The sequence below is a fragment of the Chelmon rostratus genome, chromosome 17, assembly GCF_017976325.1.
Source record: "Chelmon rostratus isolate fCheRos1 chromosome 17, fCheRos1.pri, whole genome shotgun sequence".
Classification (NCBI taxonomy): domain Eukaryota; kingdom Metazoa; phylum Chordata; class Actinopteri; order Chaetodontiformes; family Chaetodontidae; genus Chelmon; species Chelmon rostratus.
Genome location: NC_055674.1, coordinates 15,974,232 through 15,997,395, shown reverse-complemented (window position 1 = coordinate 15,997,395; position 23,164 = coordinate 15,974,232). Strand labels below are relative to the sequence as shown.

Below are 23,164 nucleotides of genomic sequence, written 5' to 3'. Positions count from 1 at the left end.
TCAATTCCATAAAAGTCGGGACGCTGTGTAAAACAGAAATAAAAGAAAATAATAATAACCTGCTAATTCTTCATGACATTTAATTGAAAACAGCACAAAGACAATATATTTAATGTTTGACCTCATCAGCTTCATTGCTTTTTGTAAATATCTGCTTATTCTGAATCTGATGCAGCAACATGTTTGAAACTAGTCGGGACAGGAGCAACAAAAGACTGAGAAAGATGTGGAACTCTCCAAAAACACCTGTTTGGATCATTCCACAGGTAAACAGGTTGATTGGTAACAGGTGATAGTATCATGATTGGTTATGAAAGGAGCATCCTGGAAAGGCTCAGTGGTTCACAAGCGAGGATGGAGCGAGGTTCAACACTTTGTGAACACATGATTGGATAAAGGATGTTACTACATGGACTTTGTCGGTAAACACAATTTGTGTACAAATGTTTGCATTCTGTTTGTATTTATGTTTCACACAGCGTCCCGTCTTCTTTGGAATCAGGGCCATACCACATGTATTGAGAGGTCCTCACTGAGACATGATCCTGGACCTGAGCTGGACTGTGTCTACAGTGTTCCAGTGTAACCAGTCTGACTGGGTGATCCCATAATCTGAATATGTCTAATAACCGGAGCAGACTCTGGATCAGCACTGATACTATAACCCTACACCTGTCTCTATTTAAACTAACCCCACTTTGGTCCATTTCAGGTTGAGTTCTGATGAAATTAAACTTAATTTTAAAATTTGAGGTCATTTCAGCTCAGATCTCCACCTCCATCATTAACACAACACAGACACACTGTGGGGTGGGCGAGCAAAATAAAGGTGATTATGGTGGGTGATGACAAATTATGCTGCTTTTAACTGCACTGAAATATTTTGTGTGTCTTCAGTTTGATCTGAGTATTAGACAGCAAGGCGACTTCCTTTCACAGATGACAGAGGGGCTGCTTGAAATAGAGGAGAAGGGAGGAGATGATATGATGAGTTCAGCAAAATGATGGAAAATCACACATGTCACAGTGTGACATGATGCTGAAGCAGGTCTTCCTTGTACTGCCACCGCAAATGCGCCTGAGTTCACCTGAAGGTGAGACTTTTCCGCCTCGCATGATGCTGGAACATGGGTCAGATACCTGCTCCTCGAACTGAAGCACCCTTTTACAATAAAAGTCAAAATGCTCTCTGCAATTAACAGCCGAGATGCAGAGGCTCTCAGAGCTGCGGGGCGCACGCGGCATCCTTTCAAACCATGACTGAGAGGAGAGCTTCCAAGCGAGCTCGCAGCGAGAGAAAACCTTGAGGAGTCAGAGAAATGAGGTTTTCATGCTGTTAAAGCGCTATGCTACGCTAAGCTGCGAGAGGTTAACCACAGCACAGACCCAGCGGCCAGCATTAAACCCTCAGCGGAGCAGGTCAATAAATATTAGATGATGCCTGTTAAAGTGACCATCAAACGCTGGTTGAGGGGAGCTATAAAGACGGTAGCATGCCAAATAGTCTCACAGGACAGTAAATAGAGGAGTGTGTGTGTGTGTGTGTGTGTGTGTGTGAGTGAGAGATGGACCTGCTTGTGCATGCACAGGTGTGCAACGTGCACGCAACTCTGTATGCATGTGTGAAATTCACTTGCATACAGTCGGCGCTAATTGCAAAGAGCATAGATGGGTCTGTGTGTAGAAGTGTGTGTGTGTGTGTGTGTGTGTGTGTGTGTGAGAGAGAGAGAGACAGAGATGACGTGTGTATTTGAGTCTGCAGGGAGGCCGAGTGGAGATAAGAGTGCAGTAGCAGCAGAATACTGCATGTGCACAGCAGCGTGGGTGTTGGCAGCGCACCTTTTCCCATGTGAAACAGCCTCATCAGACTCTTCGTAGGACTTGTGCACTCGCCTGAATATGTGAATATGTGCTGCGAAATGTTTTCCAGATGATTTCATCTCGGGGACGGTGGAACAGTATTGACAGCACACCTACTGTGTATGTTCAATGCGGCTCGTCTGTGCGGCTGAGAACAAGATGTGCCACCAAAAATCGGCCTCTCCTCGTGTGAGATCCACATGTGTACCGACTCTAGGAAACGACCAAAAATGAGCTGAACGAGCCTAAATAGACAGATGTCGACTTCATGTTAGTGACTACAGTATAACTACGTGTGTTGTCAACTGTTGCTAACACCAGAGGTTAATTTAGCCCATCGGGGCTGTGACTTTAGGCACTGGATCACACCTCAAGACTGCATTCAGTTCACAAAATAACATAATGAAGGCACTACGACAGTAAAGGTGCTGCCTGTGGTTCATTTCTACAGCGTGAGCCGTAGCCAGTTTTCATTCTTATTCACCCACATTTAAAAAAAAAAATCAAAACACCTGTCAGGACCAATTACTTGTCGTGAAGCAGGATGGGATCATGGGAGTTGTTGTCTTTTTGCTAAACAGCCCCCACTGCCATCTGAAGTGACGCTCACGTACGAGGAAATGTTTTAAAGTTTTGTTCGCGTCACGTTTAGTCACACTGGCTGACTTCCTTCCTCGCTCTCTGACGTGTCATCTGCTGCTTCCTGTGTTTACCCAGAAGTTATAGCAACAGAAGGCCAGATGAAACATTACGGATTTGTCTAGTTATCTGAGACTGACATTCGATTTGAATAAAATGGTGAGTGTTCAAAGAGAAGTGCTCAAATCCCCAGTGGGGCCATCCAGAAAATAAATGCTGTTTCTTATGTTCTCAAAGCTCTTTTGGAAGATTGATATGTTGTAAACTCGAACAGCATCTGATCCCTCTCTCCCCACAGCTTCTCCACTTTGGACTTTGGGGGCGCTGCATCCTATAACTTCCTCTTCTTCCCAGAAGGAAAAGTCCGACAATCACACGACTTCTCACAGCACCAGCCGGCTGTGTGGAGGTGAGAACAAAAGCAGGGATTCAAGCTCACACAACTATTTCTGTCACTTTTCATATGAGCAACTGACCGAACCACCAAAGAATGCTGCCAGGAGAAGTGTAAAACAAATTCAAACAATTATCGCATCTCTCTCCTCACCCTGCCATTTAGAAGATAGTTTTTTAGAATATTCTCCAGCCATTAGGGAGCATGTGTAGCACCAAAGGAAGGGGACACCCTTCAAGGCCACAGTCCCACATCCCGCTGCATTTTGGATGCTGGGGCGTCCTAGCGCAAGATGCTGATCCCCCATCTCCATGGGCACTGCTGTGCCGCTGACCCTGAGCTCTGATCTCCCAGCGAAGGGGGAGGGGGGTGACTTAAAGGTGATCAATAAAGTGTCACTTTACACCCAGGTCAATTGCTTTGATTGAATCCACAGCTGGTCCACAGCACAGATGCATTTCTCCCAGTAGCAGCCATTTCCACCAGCTAATGCTGCGTTAAGCTGTAGAATAATTCCAAGTGGTTCATTCTCTGTGGTGGTGCTTTTTTTCCCCCCCCACCTCACTGCAATGAAGGAGCAAGCTGCTGGTGGCTCCACACTGACCCCTACAGACCAAAATGAGCACTACATCTCTCACTGCCTCATATTGCCTGTGCAGAAAACAGGATTGTAACACAACATCAATGTATTTTGTGCAGAACAAATATGAGTGTTGAAAATACTGGCTGGACAATAACGTCAGTGCATTTTGAGACTAAGTGACAGTTACGACCAAACTCAGTGGTGGAGAAAGCATTCAGATCTTAATGCTTATCTTAAGTAAACTAACAATACTTAAGTGTAGAAACACTCTGGTAAAATCGAAAATCCTGCAGTACAAAGTACTTGTACAAGTACAAAATCAGCATCAAAGTATAGTACCAAAGTGAAAGTACTCATGATGCAGAATGAACAGTTTCAGAATAAGACAGTATATATCATATTACTCGATTACAAATATAGATGCATTAATGTGTCCATCACTTTTATGTTGATAGTGGTGAAGGTGAGCTAATTTTAATTGGAATTATAATATTTATAATAAGAAATTATAATTTTATATGTTGATTTATATTTATCTACATCCGTAAAGTAACTAGTAACTTCAGTGCGGTAAAAAGTACAATATTTGCCTTTAACATGTAGTGCGGCACAAAGTATAAAGCAGCAGAAAATGGGAATACCCGAGTAAAGGTACCTCAGATTTATACATTGGTAGAGTACTTGAGTAAATGCGCTTAGCTGCTTTCCACCAGACGAAACTACATAAAATAAGAACATTAACTGGCAATTTTCCTTGACAGTTTCTACCATTCGGCTCTATTTTATTTGATTCTGTTCTATTATGCAGCACTTGTGAGGTTTAGCCTTTATTGCTGTCGTAGCAGTCTCTGTGTGATAAGTCTGCTCGCTTATCATTTCCCACAGTAAATCCCAGCTAATGATCAGTCTACGAGCGTGGGAACCAGGGAGGGAGAGGAGGAGAGCGAGGAGGAAGGAGAGGAGTAAACCCAGCCGAAGAGCATGAAGGGAAAACACTTTTAGGTGCAGAAATTGGCACATGCAATGCGTGTCTGTCAGGATATTCAAAAAGTTCTTTTGGTAGTATTAATTTGAGACTTTACTGATGAACAGATCCTCCATATTGATTATATATGCTGTGCAATTCCAGGGGAATCAGATCCAAGATCAAAGTCAAGCTTACATTTAGTTCGCAATTGCTTGTCAACCCTTAGGCAGCACGGGTAAAAAGAAATCAACTAAATGTAGCTGTATGTGTGCTGATGGAAACTCGCCCTACAAGTTTGTGGAGCTTACGATTTATTGAGGTTATTCATCCATCCATCACCTGGGTCAACATTTATTATCCAGCTGGTAATGAATTGTGGCACAGCTGGAGTTGGAGCAGATTTATGTAGGCTGCAACCGGACAACCCATCCATTTATACTAAAATGTAGTCAGACTTGAGGAATGAGATTAATTATGTATGCACATTCAATGTGCTTTTGAAGTTTTTGTTAGCTGGTGTGGGTCTACTGCAGCCGAGGTATTTATGTGAATTCAACTCATTTAGCACCAAAGCACTAATTGGTTTTATTCAAAACGATGTGATTAAAGTCTAATTTCAGCCAAAAGTTTATTCTATAACAAGAAAGTGGTGTTGGAGCTTGTTGGACTGGAGCTGACATGCACAACATCAACTGCAGCCTCTGCTGCCACCTGCAGGTAAAATCAGACACTGCAAGTAAACTGTTCATCATGTTTCATTTTTTTCCCTCTATCTCATGGGACCTGTTCAGGCAAGAAATTAAGTCAGTATAGATTTATGCTACTGGTAGAAAACATGCTAATGAATCTGCAATATGATGAGGCAGAAGGAACGGCTCAGTGCCTCAGTGTGGTTTGTTATTCAACCTAAACGTGATGGTCTGAAAACCCCAAAGTTAAGACCACAAACAGGTTACCAGAGAGTGTAAGAATGAAAGAGGTCGCAATCGTTCTAACAGCAGTTGTGGAGAACGCTGTGAACATATGAGTATACTGATGATTAATATTTAGCTGTTCTAGTGAAGCTTAGCTGACAGAGCGCTTTCTCAGCAACACGCTGCTTCATATTCACACAGCGGCAACATTCAATCCAAGGAGCACCTGGAGGCTGAAGGTGCAACGAAAGAGTCCGACACCAGCACTCAGAACACAGTGCAGGTAAGTCTGTCGTTTGATGACATACTTCTCTGTCCTGGAACCACAGGAAACATTAAATTCAACCACCGCAGAGGAAGAAATCACAGGAGAAACAGGATATGTGTGTACACCCACAATATCCTCATCACACCAGAGCACCATGCAGGAGTCCAACAGCAAAAACGCTCACCCCGCAACCCCGACTGCATCATCAAAATCACTTATGCTTTTAATCTACACCCCACAGAGGCCCACCGCCTTTAGCCGAGAGCAACGAGTCAACAAGTCCTGCCCTGTGGGGTCGTGGAAAGGCATTCTGGGAAATGTGGAACATCCGGCCTCAAACGTCAACCGCCACCAAATCTTTCAACGATGCGATGGTCGAATCTGAAACCAGTTCTCTGTTCTATCTGGCTGCTAGACAAACTTTCCCTCAGAGGCAGTGAAGCTAAAGTTGAAGATATCAATCAGTGCAAGAATATCTTGATCTTGCTTCGCTTAGCAACACGATGGCAACCGAGTACCAAACTTATTATTTACTTGTTCAGCAAAATTAATCTCCATGTGAGGAAGATATCTGCCTGAGTGAGTGAACGCTTTGTTTTTTATCCACATGAAAGAAGATGCGACCTTCCTCATGAAACCTGCCCGCTGGTAGTCCTGTACGTGAAGGCCGCTCATACCTAACTGACGTGTTAGTGACAATGAGACTAACGGCTGTTTGTCTTGCTCAGTGATGCCTCTTCTCAGTCATCACCCCGACAGCAAACTGCAAACGCTTCAGCGGGTGAGCGCGTGTGACGCGCCGTGTAAATAGATCCGACGCCTGTTTTGTCTCTTGCTGGTCGGACACATAGTGAAGTAACACCTCTGCCAGTCTGGAGAAGCCGTGGAAATAATCTCATTTACAAGAAAATACATGTCACACTTCACATTTCTTTCATTTTTACGGACAGATGGAGGACAAAATTCAAAATAATAGACATGGAAGGCCGGTAGTACACTTATCTTTTGTATTGTCACTCACACATGCAGTCATTGTCCTTGCAGTCATTAATCCAGAACGCTAAATGATTTTCACGAACACTCCAGTCACACAAATTGCACGCATCGATACGATATTCTGGTGTTGTTGATGCAGACAAACGGTTATCAAGCAGAAATTCTTCTTCACTGCTGGTAACAGACAGAATAAACAAATGCTTTGAGAGTCTGATCTCACCACCAGCAGAGGGAGACAGATGACTGGTATTCCTGAACTCAGGCTGGTCAAACGCCTTCATAGCTGCTGACTGTAGGAGCGTGTGTGTGTGTGTGTTTCTGGGATATACTTGACTTACTGGTAACGGTGAGCACATTAGTCTTGACCTCGGCGGTGATCTGGAGGCGACCTCTCCTCTCGGTGTGGTCTGTCCCGCACAGGCTCGGCACATTGGCCACGCAGCGCTTATGGATGTTCATCATACAGTCTGGCAGACACACACACGCACACACAGATGGATTTGTATTGTTGTTTATGAGTGTAGAGTATTTACGGTGCACAACATCACACTTACATTGACTTGTATTGACAGAAGCTGTAACCTAATTAACTGTATGTATTAATGTGCTGCAACTGATATCAGGATAAGTATCAATACTGTTCTGTCAGATGTATTTTTTTGTACACGAGACCATCACTGATACAGTGAGTGTGTGTAACGGCAACATGATCCATCCAGAGTTAGGCCTGAGTACGTACGGTCGCATCTCATGCCCTGGTGTATGAGGCCGTAGAGCAGAGAGCCACAGTGGTCGCAGAAGGTCGGGCTGGAGTAGGTGTGGATCTTAAACTTGTGCTTTGCCCTCGGGTCCTAAGAGGAAAGAAGGAAGAATTAATCATTCGCATTAGCCTTCAGTCCCATTTCCTGTCTTGTTCTCCATGAAGCATTAGACTGAAAGGTGAAAAGCATTCGCTTGAGTGCTGTAGATATCGTGCAGAACTCAAATAAAGGTGGACTTGCTGTGTGTTTGCCATGTGCTCATCAGCCTATCGATGAATCAAAATAATGAACGAATGTCACCCAAACATACAGTAAATATTACTATATTTATTCACACTCATCTTTTCTTACCTCATAACACCACATAACTCCATATTTCAGTCTTTTACTCTCCACCTTCCACTTCTGTGCACATTCTGTTTGCAGGCAATGCAGCATTTATTTACATGGACATGTGCGCTGCAAACGGATCAAGATAGGTTTCATCAGAATTTCTTTGTTCACGTTAGTTTAGAAGGACTACAAAGGCAGCTACAGGTGTGTGTGTGTGTGTGTGTGTGTGTGTGTGTGTGTGTGTTTGCAAGAGCAAAATGAGAACTCTGTATGGAGTCAACCTTCCATGAAGTTTGTTAAAGCCCCACTGAATTTGAATATGAGCAGAGACACAGGAGGTAGACAAGAGGTCACATCAATCTACCTACCACACACACACACACACACACACACACACACACACACAATCGTTGTATTTCCATCATTTCTGGGGACATCAGACAGACACACATTTCCTGGAGACTTAGCCTAACATTAACCATAACCACTACTTGCCTAACTCTACCTAAACCAAACCTAAATCTAAACCTAACCTTATTCTAAAATTAACCCAAGTCTTCACCCTGAAATTCAATGATTTACATTATGTGGACTTGAGTTTTAACTTCAAGGTCCAGCTTAAAAAATTGGAGAGACAAACTAAAACAAAATAAAAAAAAATCAGTATTTTCATTGTTTTTGATCATGAAAAGGAAGCTCAGGTACCAGTTCCTCTTTTATAAGCATTCATAATGAAGGTATAACTAGGGCAGAGACACAGGCTATTTCTGTCTAATGTGAGTTGGCGTGAGTGTGTGTGTGTGCGTGCATGTGCGTGTGTGTGAGTGACACCTGCAGCCACGGCTCTGGGGACTCACACACCTGCACCTGAGCGCTGTGCTTTCAGCGGCTGACGCAACGCGCACACACACATTAACTCTCGACGGCCGATTATTCACGCGCACAAACGCAGCTTCATGAACCCACGGACGGTGAGAACATCCAGTCCACCGCTTGAGCGGGATCCAGGCTGTGCGGTGAAGCGGGGATGCTTCGCTGTGGGAGTTTAAATATTTCTGCCAAGGGGATCCATGGAAGCTACCGAACATGGAGATACAGTATTTGATACGAGCTCCGCACGGCTAAGATGCTTTGATAGCATCAGATTCGTCAGATACTGCCAAAACATTTTTTTGCTGTAAACCATATCAGTCAGCAAACACAAGCGTGTGGCGTGGGGAGACGCTTTTGTGCGTGTTCATGTCTTTTCACCTCATGAGCCAGAAACAGGAGCTGATTGATTTCTTCCTCTCCTCCACACCTGTCCTGGAAAATAAGGTTTAATTTAGGCTGCCACTGCCTGAATTATACCCAGCTTCCCCAAGGTGTCTTCAGAAGTGTGTGTGTGTGTGTGTGTTTGCTTCTCGGCCGGCTCTCGTCTTTCTCAAGGACGAGACCACCTCCTGCTTGTTTTTGTTCCTCTGAAAAACAAGGCAACGTTGTGCCGCTGAAGCTCCAGTGATGAGCAGCAGCAGGCAGGGGGAGACATGAGGGCTGAAGAGACAGGCTGCCAGCTTCTCTGCAAGCAGCAATGATTAAATAGATCCACCTTAAATCAGGGATTCATCAGGAAAGCAGGGGAAACTGAGGACAGAGGATAGCGAGCGGGGACGAAAAGACATCCTCCTCTTTAGAAACCCAAACATGTGATTTTTTGTCGACGGCTGATCAGTCAATTGAGACGAAAAATCGTGTCGCATCGGTGCATCTGTTGCTCAGTTTTACTGTACAAGTGTTACAAATTGACAAACCTCGACTCAGGCCGGTGTTAAGGAGTGGGCACATGGTGCTGATGTGTTCTGGCCTGAGTGCGGACACGAGTTTTTCTTCTCCGACTGTTTCGTTTTGATGGTTTTTGGCAGTGCGGAGGCTGATGGGAATGTCATCACTGTTGCAGGAATTTGGACACAAACCAAAGTACTGGACAAATTAGAGCTGTAATCTGATGATGGCGAAAGAATTGAAAATGTACAATTCATCCTGATAAGAACAATGTCTGCATGGTGTTATGTGCAAAGTGTTATAGCAACTGATCCCATAGTTGATGAGACACTCAGCTAATTAGGAATGTCCACCTCTTGGCGGTGGTAGAGGGAACGTTAGTGGATCACCAAAGTCAGCAGGATTCACTCTCTGGGGATCATGAACGTCTGTGCAGGATTTCAAGGGGATCTCATAGTTCTTGAGTCTGGATCGGAGCGGTGGACCATGATGCTAGCACGACGTTAGACACATGAAGGCAGAAAAACCTAAAAAAAAAACAGCTTCGAAGCCAAAGTATTAAACATGAATCTGTTCTTTCACACGGCGTCATCAATAAGATGCAGACGAGGCCAACGTGACTCAAATCCACTATGATTAAGCAGCAGAGCAGCACAACTTTAAACTCTGCAACTGCGGCTTTCTTTTTAACTAAAAGCCCCGTGATGTGATATCTGAAAGGTGGAACACAAATAGACTGCATGTGCTTACAAAGCAGTCTTTGTAATTATCACTTCACACTACTGTTCGTGCACACTTGACATTTTCTTTTTCTTACCTGCACGGTGCCAACTTTTTCAACAGTTTCGGCCTCGTCTCGCTTGATTTTCCTCGCTGAGACCCCGCCGCTTTTAAAGCAGATGGCGTGGACGCGTGCTCCCGGACGAATGAGCGTATTGCGTGGCATATGTTGTGTCGCTGGGTGTCTCGACGGAAAGCCCGCTCGTAACATCAGCACACGATGCCAGAGCAGTGACTACCCGTTAGTCAGTGGGAACGCACACGCTGTTTTGACTGTGTTTTTTGTCATTGTGCTTTCGCCCGCTCTCTGCTTTTCTTTTGTTTTAGTTCAACGCGCCGCCGTGCATCATTCTCGCCAACACGCAAAGGCAGACGCACGCCCTGTCATGTCATTCATGGTGGTGTGTGACAGGCAGCTTGACAGCAGACAACACAGAGGCCTGGCTCGCAGTCATTGTTTTGACGTTTTTTCCCTTATTGATTTTGTCTTCCGTCCACTCACTCCTCATGAGTTGGCGCTTGCTGACTTCCTGCCGTTTCCAGAGTGGCGACCATCAACTGCTGCAGTTTCCCAGCTTTTTTCCTTGAGGGACTCCTTTTCTGCTACTGAGACAACTGATGACCCCTCACTGAGTGGCGTCTTTGATGGATATTTCAAATTATATTCAATGCATAACAATAACAGTACAGAACAACTGATGAACGCTAAACTTATACCAAACCTTGAACGCAAGAACTGCAGAAAGTTTTGGTAAAACGGCCGATTTGGATGAATTTTGAGCAGATTATTTCCTGTGAATACTGCATTAGAGAACTTTTTCTACAATTTTCTGTTTAAATTTTCAATTATTATACATACTTAAAGAGCATTTTATGACAAATTCAGTGTTTTCTTCTCCATGACGCTTGGCCATTGTTCTATTAGCGGTGTGGTTGTTTTAGCTGGGTGCTTCTCTAATGCAGGACGAGGCTGGTTAGCCTTGAAGACGTTTTCTTAAATGATAATCTAAACTTGGTGTTTAGTGTTCTTCACAGAAATGAATGAAATGCTGAAACCTACTGCATCAATGTCCTTGATAACGACCCCACAGAGGCTACACACCTGAGGCTCCACCAGCCAGTCTGAACTGAAGAAGGCAAAATGTTTTTAAGCCCAGCTGCCCTTGATTCAACCCTCCTTGGACAACCAAGACCTGGATGACTTTGAATCTTCACAGACACCTCTGCAAAGTTTTGGTGGCCCCTCGTGGGGGTCACGACCCCCATGTTGGGAACCAGTGTTCTACCGTACAGAGTAATCTTATCATGTAAGCGCTGTCTCAAATAACCACATGCTATTTGTGAGTTGTTTTCTGAATTTGGTTAAAGAAACAACCTAATATCAAAACTGGTCACATGATGGGCTGCTATTAGATGTTTCTTTTTCACTTCATTGTTAAGATATTTCTTTCTTTCATTATATTTATCATATCTCATTTTATAGCGCCTTCATGTCGTGCTCAATCTTTGCACTTCTTTTTTTCAAAATTAGTAAAAAGCTAAATATGCAGCTCTGGAGTGGTGCAGGCAGGTCATTCCATCTGAATGCACCATTAAGAAGATAAACAAAGCATCTATACAGCACAAGTTTGAATACAGGCAAATTTCTCCTCTGACTCAACTTTTGATCTCTAGCAGAAAAATGTTTGTAGCTATTTTTTCCTTATAATATACGTGATGGAAAAAAGCAAGTTAACCTGAACAGAGGCATAAACTATGAGCACAGTTGCTCTGTGCGTGTCTGATATCAAACACTTTCCTGCAATTATCAGGATTAAACATCGCTGTAAATGCTTAAACCATGATTCTGGTTGCTATAGCCTCTTTAACTGACTTTAGAGCTGAAAAACACACACATGAAATGTTCAGTTGATCCCCAGAAAAATAATCAACAACTATGTTAACTCCTCACTTGTGACGATTTGCTGTTTTGTTCACTTACTCATGTGCGTAAAAAGACGTCATCTGCCACTTTGGGACATGGTCACAGCCTCTTTTCACTGTTTTCTGACATTTCACATAGGCCAAATAATTAATCAATTGATCGAAAATAATTAAAAACAAAACTAATCAACAGATTAATCAATAACTGATTACTTAACCCTTTGAAACTAATGACTTGAGTGTTGTTGAGTGATGCATGCTTCAGCTGCTAAAGGCACTTCAGCAGCCTGAGTAATGGATACAGAAACATGAAAGTACTGTAGCCTCGTATTGCACAAGTTAATCAAAGTGTTGCTTTGTTATAAATCACATTCATTACCTTAACGAGTGTGGATACCAAAATACTAATTACATTTCAGTCTTTCATCCCACTCGGATTCATTAACAGACTGCACACACGCTATGAAAAAGAACAAAGTCAAATGTAATATGGCAGAGGCTGCTGTCCTGATCAATAAACAAATCCACTGCCACTGTTTATCCCCCCCTCGGGCTTCTCAGTCGTCCTCTGGGAATGTTTAAATGTTTCCGTGTGAGAAATTTCCTGTCGATTTGTGAAGACATGCAATGATTCTTGAAAAAAAGAGGAGTAGCGGCACCACGAGAGCAGGGAAGAATGAATGAGTGATAACAACAGAGCGAGTGAGGCGGTGAGGAGAGGGCCGAGGGTGGTGCTTTCATCTTCACACCCTCCACGTAGCTCCTCTCCTCCTTTCCTTCCCTCCGTATGCTAATCGCAATCTCTCCGTCACTTTGTCAGCCCTCCTCCTCCCGCAAAGGTTGCCTCGTGGTGTCAGTGTGGTTTTTAACCATCTGGCCGCACATACTGTTGAATATATCACCGTATTCAAATGTTCACGTTTTGCACGTAATTCTGCTCTATGAGAAATTACATTCTCAGTTTCGGCACACAAGGACGCACATGTTTCCTCACTGTAGCTGTGTCAAAGAGTGTCTAAAAATACGTTTTTAGACATTAATATACCTTCATGGATGGAAGAATCCTGGGAGTTGAGGTGCGGCTGCAGTCCAAGCCAACAAACAAGACTTTTAATGCATTTACTCCGGAGTAAAAGACTTTTAGAGAAAGATTTCCTAAACTTAAAGTGAGGAAATACCAATCAGTGTTGACCTGTGCCATTTTAACACCAATGTTCTGCTCTGCAATTTGATAAAGATAAAAACGCACACACACACACTTTGATTTAAAAAGATGCTAAATGCTCTCCCGCTTTCTTAGAAATAACAGGAAGTGGAATAAAACGTCTCAATGAGCGGCACAGACACTCCCAGCTGTGATCCAAAACACGGGTAAGAAAATCGAAAACACTCATTGACGTGTGCGAGAAGGACCTGGGCTGTCACATCCTGGCATGAAAAGCAGACTGAGATCAGCTCTGAAATGAAATCGCATTCAGAGTGTTTTTCAAAAAGGAAGAACGCGTGAAATCCGGCGCAAAATAAGAGTCAACAGGCAGGTGAACACTTCACAGCGGGCAGTTACAGTGGATCGTTACCATCCTGATTCAACGCAATGGAAGTCAGCGAGAACGTGTTTTGTGCTCATGCGCTACGTCTCCGTATGCTTCGTCATTCGGTGTTGAGTGTGAGTGTGCGGAAATGTGTATGAGAATATGCAAAATGTTTTCTGTGAGGGTGTGTGTGCTGCTTGACGTCCTCCTGCATCAACAGTCTTTATATTTATTTGTAATCCATCTATTCTGCACAAGCAACACCCATTGTTCTGTATTTCTGTCCCATCTGTAGAGGGATTCATCCTCTGTTGCTCTTCCTGAGGCGGCTTTAGTTTTTCCTCATAAACGTTTTTCTTGGGGAGCTTCCTCCTCTGAATCTGGGGTCTAAGGATGGAGGGGCTCCTACGCTGTGCAGCTTGTACACCGAAGCCCCTTGAAGTTAATTTGTGATTTTGGACAACGTAAATAAAAGTGACTTGGCTTGACTTGACATTTCTGTCTGGAAAAATTATTTCAAAATTCCATGACACACTGAAATCCCATGACAAGTGAGAAATAAATATATCCTCCATCACAGGCCTGAGCTGACTGTCTGCCTTCTTCTGTCTTTACTTGTTCAGCTGGTTTGGATCAGTGAGATCCTTGTGTGTATATCTTAGCATCTCATACACACACACACACACACACGCACACACACACACTGGGTTCTATACCATTAGCGGGTTGTGGGCATGAAATGTAGGTTTCATTAGAGGATCTCATCCCTCGACCTCTCCCACAGGGAACCCATTCTATTAACCCAGATCTATAATTGACTTCTTCTTTTAAACATACATAGCTGTCAGAGAGACGGAGAGAGGGACTGGCACGAGGGAAAATGGGAGTGGTGGGCTGATTGCGGCAGCCAGTCAGACAGCGTTACTGATTACGCAGAAAAATCTTCCTTGTGTCTTCCCCTGCAGCCCCTCTACTGTATCTGGTGCCCTTTAAAAGCGTCTCCAGCTTTGCTGTTCCTTCATGGATGTGACCCACAAAGAGGTCCCTCAACATCACCATCTTCAAGGACTCAGGGAAATGCTCAGGGTTGGTCGAAGCCTGAGGAGTCATTTCACTCTGATGTAGATAAATCCTGTAATAGCACTGATAAAGGCCTGCAACATTAGTTTAACTCTTACTAATCTGCCAATTATTCTGTCCATTAATCCATTATTTGGTCTCTAAAAAGTGAGAAAATAATAACAATTACCCCTTGATTTGTCAGAAAAATACTCTAAAACCCAGACATTTCCAGTCCACTATAATATAAATATATATAAGATGAATAAAAGTACAAAGTCTCATATTTGAGAAGCTGAAACTAGAGAATTTCTGGCATTTTTGCCTCAAAAAGATCAAATATATTGCCAACTTTTTTTTCCCAATCAATTAAATGTATTTTTGTTGATCATTTCAGCTCTACGCTGACACTACTGCCTCCAAGAATCTTTTGAGTTTGTAAATATTTGGCTATTATACGAGCGGAGCGCTACTCCTGTATTTGGACATTAAATGGTGGCGCTTCAGCGCGCTGAAAATGTTCTACAAACCAAGAATCTGCCCCCGTCATCATTTGAATATTCACGGTCGTCTCCTCTTAGAAACACTGAAAAACGGAAGCCGAGGAAGATTTCCATAATCTGGAGAAAAAGCGCAGCAGAGGGGGAGAAAAACACAGCTTTATTTTCCTCTGGCAGCATATCAAAGCTGAATCTTAAACAGTATGACTCGGCCTACCCATCCATTGTTGTAATTAAGTATGTGACAGATAAAAACTGCAGAGGACGCCTAATAATGTTGCATGATGGAGCTGAAAATGACTGAAATGGAACGGCTGAAAATGTTCTCAGTGTTTCAAGTTCATAAAGCCATTTCTGTGCAGGTGTGCGTGGGTGAAAACATTGTGTCAAGCAGCGCGAATCAGACGCCGTTATTAGACAATCTTCACCCGTAATGTTCCATAATGATCCATGATTGAGTCATATTATTTGCAATGAGGCAAATGTATGCGACTTCTCCACCCATTTGACCAAATCCCTCTTTTTTTCTGTCCTGGACATGTTACAAAACATTCAGGGAATTACATGACAAGTGGAAAACCCTGGTGTTAAAAGGCTGAGCGCCTCCTCCTCTTCCTCCACCTCCTCCCGTGATCTCTGAGCGGGCTACCTGTCTTCCTGTCTCCTATATTTAAACGTGCAGCTAGTTTGGAGCAGAGATACGCTACGCTCCCACTGTGCAGGAACCCAGGTCGTAAGACCATGAACTCATTAAGGAAACGACATGGTGGGGGTGGCGAGGCCCCGTAATTAAGAGCAGGGGCCCCCTGGGTGGAGTGGCATTTAAATAGAGGATGTACAGAATGGAGTTAGATAAAGTGGGAGGGATGGTGGAGAGAGAGACAGTGGGAGAAATGTTCAGGGAGAGGAGGGTTAAATGCATGCCAGATATAGAAACATAGTAGAAGAAGAGGAGGGGGGAAGTCAGCGGAAATCGAGGGAGATATATGGAGATTTGAAGTTACTGAAGAAGAAACAGGTTGTCTGGTTCAAGAAGTCAAGTAAAAGATGTTTTAAAGGAGGTAAAAGAATGATTTAAAAGAAAATTCAGGTGTCTTTCATCCTGCCGTGTTTCACACTGTGACCATATGGGTCATGCTAGCCTCTGCTGCAGAAACGAGTGCAGCGTAATTCCCATTTTGCTGCTGGTTTCATGTTAGTCCGCTGAACCGACAGCTTGTGGCAGTGATGCACAAAGAAGCGACGTGATGTGCAAAGTTTTTCCTCCTTCATTCTCAAAAAAAAAAAAAAATCTGTCCACACAAGCATATGAAAACGCAAAACACGCAATTAAAGTGCTGATAAGAACACGCCAAACCAACAGGTCAGCCTAACCCTGAAGCCTAATCAGAAGCCTGAAAAAGCTATTACTGGTGGGCAACCTGCATCTGAAAGTCTGATCTTTCTATGGAGAAGCATGACCCGCCATCGCCAAAGCAGGATTCCTAAATCAGTTAAACGTTAAAGGTTAGCGGTGGGGTTTGTGTCGTGGGAGGGTTGGATTGTGACCTCTCGTAGCACATTCTGATGCATCTGCTGTTCAATGAAAGTAGAAGAGTAACTGTACTATAATGCGTAAACATGTAAAAAGCTTAGAACATCACTATTCTGACTGTTTTAATTTTGAAAAGCGTACGTGTGACGAGGCAGCGAACACAACGCAGCCAGTGAACTCAGCATGGAGGGTAAAGAACTGTAATAACCGCGCACATGAACGCCACGTCTAAAGCAATCAATACCATCTACAGATGAGGAAAGTATTATATACGGGGGAGGTTGAAGGGAACAGAGAGCGGCGAGCGTATCAGCAGCGTAATGGTGAGAAGTGTCAGGTTGTAATGGCTGCGCTGCACACCTACATGAATGTGATTAGATGTTACTCGCCACGAAGCTGCGGATGAGCCAGTCGGTGTGAAACAGCTGCCAAAGAGCAGTCACTTCGTCGGAATTAACGTTAACGGCTCTGTTTGTTCAACTTTTTGGACACAAGGATGAAAAAAGAAGCGAGGTGGTTGTTAGAAAGACATCTGATAAGTTTGAGAGGGACGCCTGTGGAGACTTATACAGTTATATCAGTTATACAGAACACACCGCAGGAAGCCAAGCAGCCAACACCGGCCTTTCCTCTGGAGGCGGCTCGCTAAGTGTGTTGTCAGCCTGAAAGGGCACTCCAGAGGGAGGCGAGGACACGGCTGAGGAACTTAAAGGGGTTTTTGAGAGGATGATGCTGGCGTCCTGAGAGCGCTCTTAGCAGAGGAGAGGGCGACTCATTTTGTCCGCTTGACAGGACAGATTAGACAACAGGTTTATACTTTAATAACATAAATCAGAGAAGCGACACCACTCCTCAGCTCCTCCACAGAGTGGATGAGATTACGAGAAGAGCACCACTTAAAGGCACTTCCTGTTGCTGCAGATGCGAGGTGAAGACAATGTTCAGAGAGCATTAATGGCATGAGGGCACGTAATTATCGTTCATTTGCAGTCGTCTTTTTTGTGACCTGATGAACGTGAGTCCGATGTTCACTCTTCTTAGCTCTGTTTTTGGTCTCCACCAACTGAGGGGAGGATCTGGCTCTTTAGCTGCTACATGCTCCCTGACGTTCAGCAGCTAGTCGCTGACTGTGTCCCTCTGCTGTCTGTTTCTGGGCAGATGGAGCACACTGAGTTCATTAGAGATTTTTAGCGGCCTGCTGCTGGAAACGAGCCTGACGAGGGGGAAGTTAAAAAATTTTAAATATTGATTACAGCTGCTTTAACATAATTTGTTTGCATCTTTGACTTTGTGGGTCTTCTTTTTTGTTGCTGTGTGACGTTAAAAAGGTGTAATTTGTGTAAAGTAACACTATGATAACACTATACAACTTCAAAATATGCTCATGACATCCACTGTGATTCATTGCTATAATAAAACAAAGGCAGATGCTAATAGCAGCAAGGTGTCAGGAGCCAACAATGCTATTAGCACCTCAACCAACCAAACTGCTACTGAACGCTGAAAATAATCTAAGTCTCCTGGGTGTGCTGTGTTTGACCCATTCATCCACCACGGCCTCCTCCCTCTGTGGGCTGTCGCTCTTTGAACTACACAACCTGTAAACAGGCGATTCTCACCTGGGTACCAACAGACACTCTGCTGTCTCCTTAGTAAAGCAAGAGAAAACCTTTCACCAAGGAATAAATATCTCTTATTTCAGCCACAGTCTCACTTGTTTACATTAATTACACAATGGCAATCTATTCAATTTAATTTGACAGAAACATGTGACGCTTTGTTAAAGAAACTCATGAAAATCATGATCAAAGTGCAAAAGACTTCTGAAACCTCCTTCTGTTCCCTATTCCGCATACTGTTCATCTCTCTCACAGCTGAAGGGGTCTAACATCTGACATCTCATCATGCCAATATCAGCTTTGGCTGTTGAATCTCTATATTTAACTTCCGCAGCGTTGGGTCTATCAAACCTAAACGGGACGAGAGACGACGATGGAGGCAGCTCAACCGTGACGCAGATGTTGGGGGCGACGGGGGGCTCGCGAGCTGGACGTCTGTCTTTGGCGGCTCGTGCTGTACTGTATTTTCGGTGATGTGTTTGTTTGTACTTACGTCTGACGCGGGTCCTTTATCAGCGCCTGGACAGGAGAACGTGACGAACTCATGGCAACGTTTGTGAACCACGAAACAACACACTGTGGAGAGAGAGAGAGAGAGAGAGAGAGAGAGAGCACAAAATAAAATGTTATTCTGTAAAATAAGAAAAACATCTCTAATTCTTTCTCTACCTTTGCCCGGTGAGCACACATATTCAAAGTGCATTCATCAGCTATTTTTTAAAAGATCACCTCCGAGCTAGCCTAAATGCTCTTTACACAGAAATAAGACAGAATGCGATCACTTGCTAATCCTTTCTGACATGTACTCAACTGAAAACAGTACAAAGACAATAGATTTCATGTGTCACCTCATCAGCTTTATTGTAAATATCTGCTTATTCTGAGTCTGATGCAGCAACATGTTTCAAAAAAGTTGGGACAGGAGCAGCTAAAGCCTGGGAAAGATGTGGAACGCTCCAAAAACACCTGTTTGGATCATTCCAAAGGTAAACAGGTTGATTGGTAACAGGTGATAGTATCATGATTGGGTATGAAAGGAGCATCCTGGAAAGGCTCAGTCACTCAAGCGAGGATGGAGCGAGCTTCACCACTTTGTGAACACATGATAAAGAAGATTTTCCAACTTTTTTGGAATCAACATTGTATGTTTCCGCACTGTTTTCCTCAGGATGAAATAAAGCACTAAATGAGAGGTGATCCTCCTCATGGTCATAGCTTTAAAATGTCAGAATCTTAAATTGACGTAATTGAGGAAGTTAAGTTCGAGCTTAATCAGACGTGACTTTGAGCGGGAGGCTTGATGACAGCTCGGTTATTTAGCAGTGAGAAGCAGCACTCACTTAACCTGTGATACATGTACAGAGGGATGCTGCGCTTCTGTCTTCACACCCACACACTCTTATTGTCACTCCCGCACTGTTGACTCACTGTCAGCTACTCTGCATTGGAGGACCTTCTAAATCTCTATAATGTAATGGAAAATGCAACCTCACATTTAATATCTTCTTATCAACAGAATTTCCTGCCTTTACAAAGTTTGCCGTCAACAGAATTGGAGAATCTGCGTTTGCAGCGACTTGAAGGTTGACTTTTATTCTTCTCAGGCACGTGTTTGTTGAGAGTAACACGCGTAAACACACATGAAGGATCAAAGAGAGCTCGCTCAATCAGAATCGAAATGAGACGGGAAGCTGAACGTGGCCCCGCTCCTCGGCTTGGTAACGATCAGCGGTGCGAGGAACATGCGAAGGCTTCGATGCATGGCGAGCCTGTCATCTCCACCCTGATCGGTGTCAGCTCCACTGACAGGCAAGACGAACGGGAGGGCTAAAAATAACTCACACACACACACCCCCTTCTGATTGCGCCCCAGAGTATATTTACACAGTGTGTATATCTGAGTGAGAGACACAGAGGAGCAGCAGGTTAGAGAGCGACTGCTGAAAATAACAAAGTGGATTGGGCTCATGCTGCTCTGCTGTAGGTTCAGCTGTAAATAAGAACGTTCAATTTTGGTGTCGTCACTCCAGACGACTTTAGAAGTTTTGATGTGTGTAAGCGGGCTGTTTTGTGGCGTTGGCGAAGGAACAGCATTACTCTGTCGCACCTCCTTATTGTGCATCTTGAAACAGCTGCACCGCCTCTTTGCAGATAAGCCCGTGTTTCAGCTGAAGCTGCTTGTCGGCTTTTCTTTGCATCCTCAGCGACTCTCCCGGCAGCTGTGGCTGAAACCTTTGCTGGTCTTCCTGAGCATCGACAGAACTCCTGATTTTACACTTCTTTATTAGAAGAAATTTCAAAAATTTGCCTCAGGATGTTAATTTAGGAGCACAACTATATATTGGAACTCCATTAAAGGAGAGTAGAGCTATTAACGGATTAGACGACTCACAGGAAATCATCTGCAACTTTTTGAAATTGCAGATTAAGCAATTTCTCAAGCCAAAAATACAAATATTCTCTTGTTGCAGCTCCTCTTTTGTGGAGATTTGCTGCTTTTCTTTGTTTTAATATGAGAGTAAACTGAACATCTCTGAATTTTAAACTGCTGGTGAGAAAACTGCAACACGCATTTTTACCACACATATTGTCTGACTTTTTATAGACCAAATAATTAATTGATTAATCCAGAAAACAAGCAGTTGATTATAATAAACCCATGATGATAACCATAAACTGCAGCCGTAAACGACAGTGACAGCTGTAGTACTATGATAGCGACTGACAGGAAACATAAAAAAGACGATATTTAATTTCCTCAGAGCTGACTGTCAACATGTAAAACACTGGCACGATGTTTCTACAGGAGATGTCAAAGTACCAACAGGCTGACACTGAAATAAAATGTACACTTTTAAATATCTGTGCAATCTCTAAATTATTTGGACAGAAAGCTGCCGTTCAGGTCACTCCACTGTTCTTTATCGCTACACACAGCTGCCCACACACACTTTCCTCACGCTGAAATCACGTCTCAGCTCGGTGCTGCATTAACTCAAGCACTTAACTGCACATTTAAGGTAATATTAAAGTATGGCAATTTCCCGCTACTTTATATTCTCGTCCAATACATTTCAGAGGGAAATATGGCACTGCATGTATTTACCAGCTGTGGTTATTTTTCCTCCTTTGTCTCAGATGTCCAGTGTGTAGGATTTAGTGATATGTAGCAGTGAGGATGCAGATTGCGACCAGTTGAATGCGAAAAGCGCTCTCTAGAGCCAGTGTTTGGTTTGTCCGTTCTGGGCTACTGTAGCATCATAGTCCATGGAAGAGGGCCCGCTCCCTCTGTGGATACAAAGAGCTCATTCTATAGGACAACACAGCAATAGTTATTTTCAGGTGATTATACACTAATGAAAAATCTAAATCTGATCTAAATCCTGCACACTGGACCTTTAAATGGATCCCTGGCATTTGCATTTCTCTTGGTTCACTATGATGATGCTTTTACTGGTAATCCACACCTTCACCAGGCCAAAGAGGGACCAGAAGAGACAGGGACTGCAGCTACTACTTACTAATAAATGAAACTTACTAATACTATTTACATGACTTCTCTCTTGCTAAGGGAAGTGAGGTCACACAAATGTCACAGCATGAATTTGACAATCACAGTTTTGAATAACGACACACTGATTTTTTTCTCTGCACGTTTCTCTGATGAACTGTTCGTATCGGTGATCAGATCCGATATTTCCACCGTCAGCGGCCTCTGATGTCTCATTTACATATTTATTTGCAGCTATTCTATCAGATTCTAATTCTATTCTGTTGTCAAACATGCACTGATCAGAGGGGTTATAATTAATGCTCTCTGTCCAACACACACACACACACACTCACACACACACACACACACACACACACACACAAATGTGCACCTCAATGGTGCTTCACTCCCACGCAATATCCTCTTTTTGGTCACACCGCCCACTCACTGAGATGATACCACACACACACACATACACGCACGCACACACACAGTCCACCCACTCATTACAATGATACTGCAGATTGAATACACAGAGTGAGGGTGGAGGGATAGAGGTAGAGATGGATGCGTGCACATATTGCTTCAAGGCAGCTGCTCTTTTGGAGTATTGCGACTGCCAAATCCCTAACCAAAACACACACACACACACATACACACACATGCGCGTGCACACACACACACAAAGACACGTTTGTCACTAAAATAGAACTGCACGCTATCCAACAATATGACCCTTGGGCCAAAACAAAATAATACCTCTTTACAAAAATACACCGCGCCAGAAATGAAGCGTGCCCTCCTTTTCTCCAGAATACTCAACTCCGAACTTTTCATCCACTCTGACTCCGTCCACCCCAACCACATCCTCGCCGCTCCGTCTACGCATCCCTTCAGTTGACACCAACACAAGCTTATGTACAGTGGTGGAAATTCAGAACAGCAGGTGGCACGACCTAATCTCACACATCCAGATCAACTCGTCGAGCTTTAAAAAGACTCAGTAAAAATGTCTAAAAACAGAGATCACTGCACAGCTGGAATACCTGGGGCCGATGTTTGCCTGGCTGAGGGCTTGAAAGGCTCAGATTAGCGTTCTGCCTGAGTAGAAAAGAGTTGCCTCGGCCGTTTTCCAAACTATTTTTCAGCCTGAATTTGCACAGTTATTGCTGCAAAGCTGCAATAACTGGTGACTAGGCCACATTCAAGAGGCTTTTGCTGTTGCTGTGGTTGCACAATTCAGCCACG

At 43.7% G+C, this 23,164-nt stretch overlaps 1 protein-coding gene across 2 annotated transcripts in view; it reads right to left on the bottom strand.

Moving 5' to 3' along the window:
* The window catches only part of prkcbb (protein kinase C, beta b), a 94,925-nt gene that overhangs the window by 46,954 nt on the left and 24,807 nt on the right, over positions 1-23,164 (bottom strand). For both annotated transcript variants that reach the window (XM_041956152.1, XM_041956151.1), the window contains exons 3-5: positions 18,917-18,999; positions 7,361-7,472; positions 6,960-7,088 (exon numbers count right to left, since the gene is read on the bottom strand). In XM_041956152.1, coding sequence (XP_041812086.1) covers positions 6,960-7,088; positions 7,361-7,472; positions 18,917-18,999 — 324 coding nt within the window. The remainder of the gene's footprint in view (positions 1-6,959; positions 7,089-7,360; positions 7,473-18,916; positions 19,000-23,164) is intronic.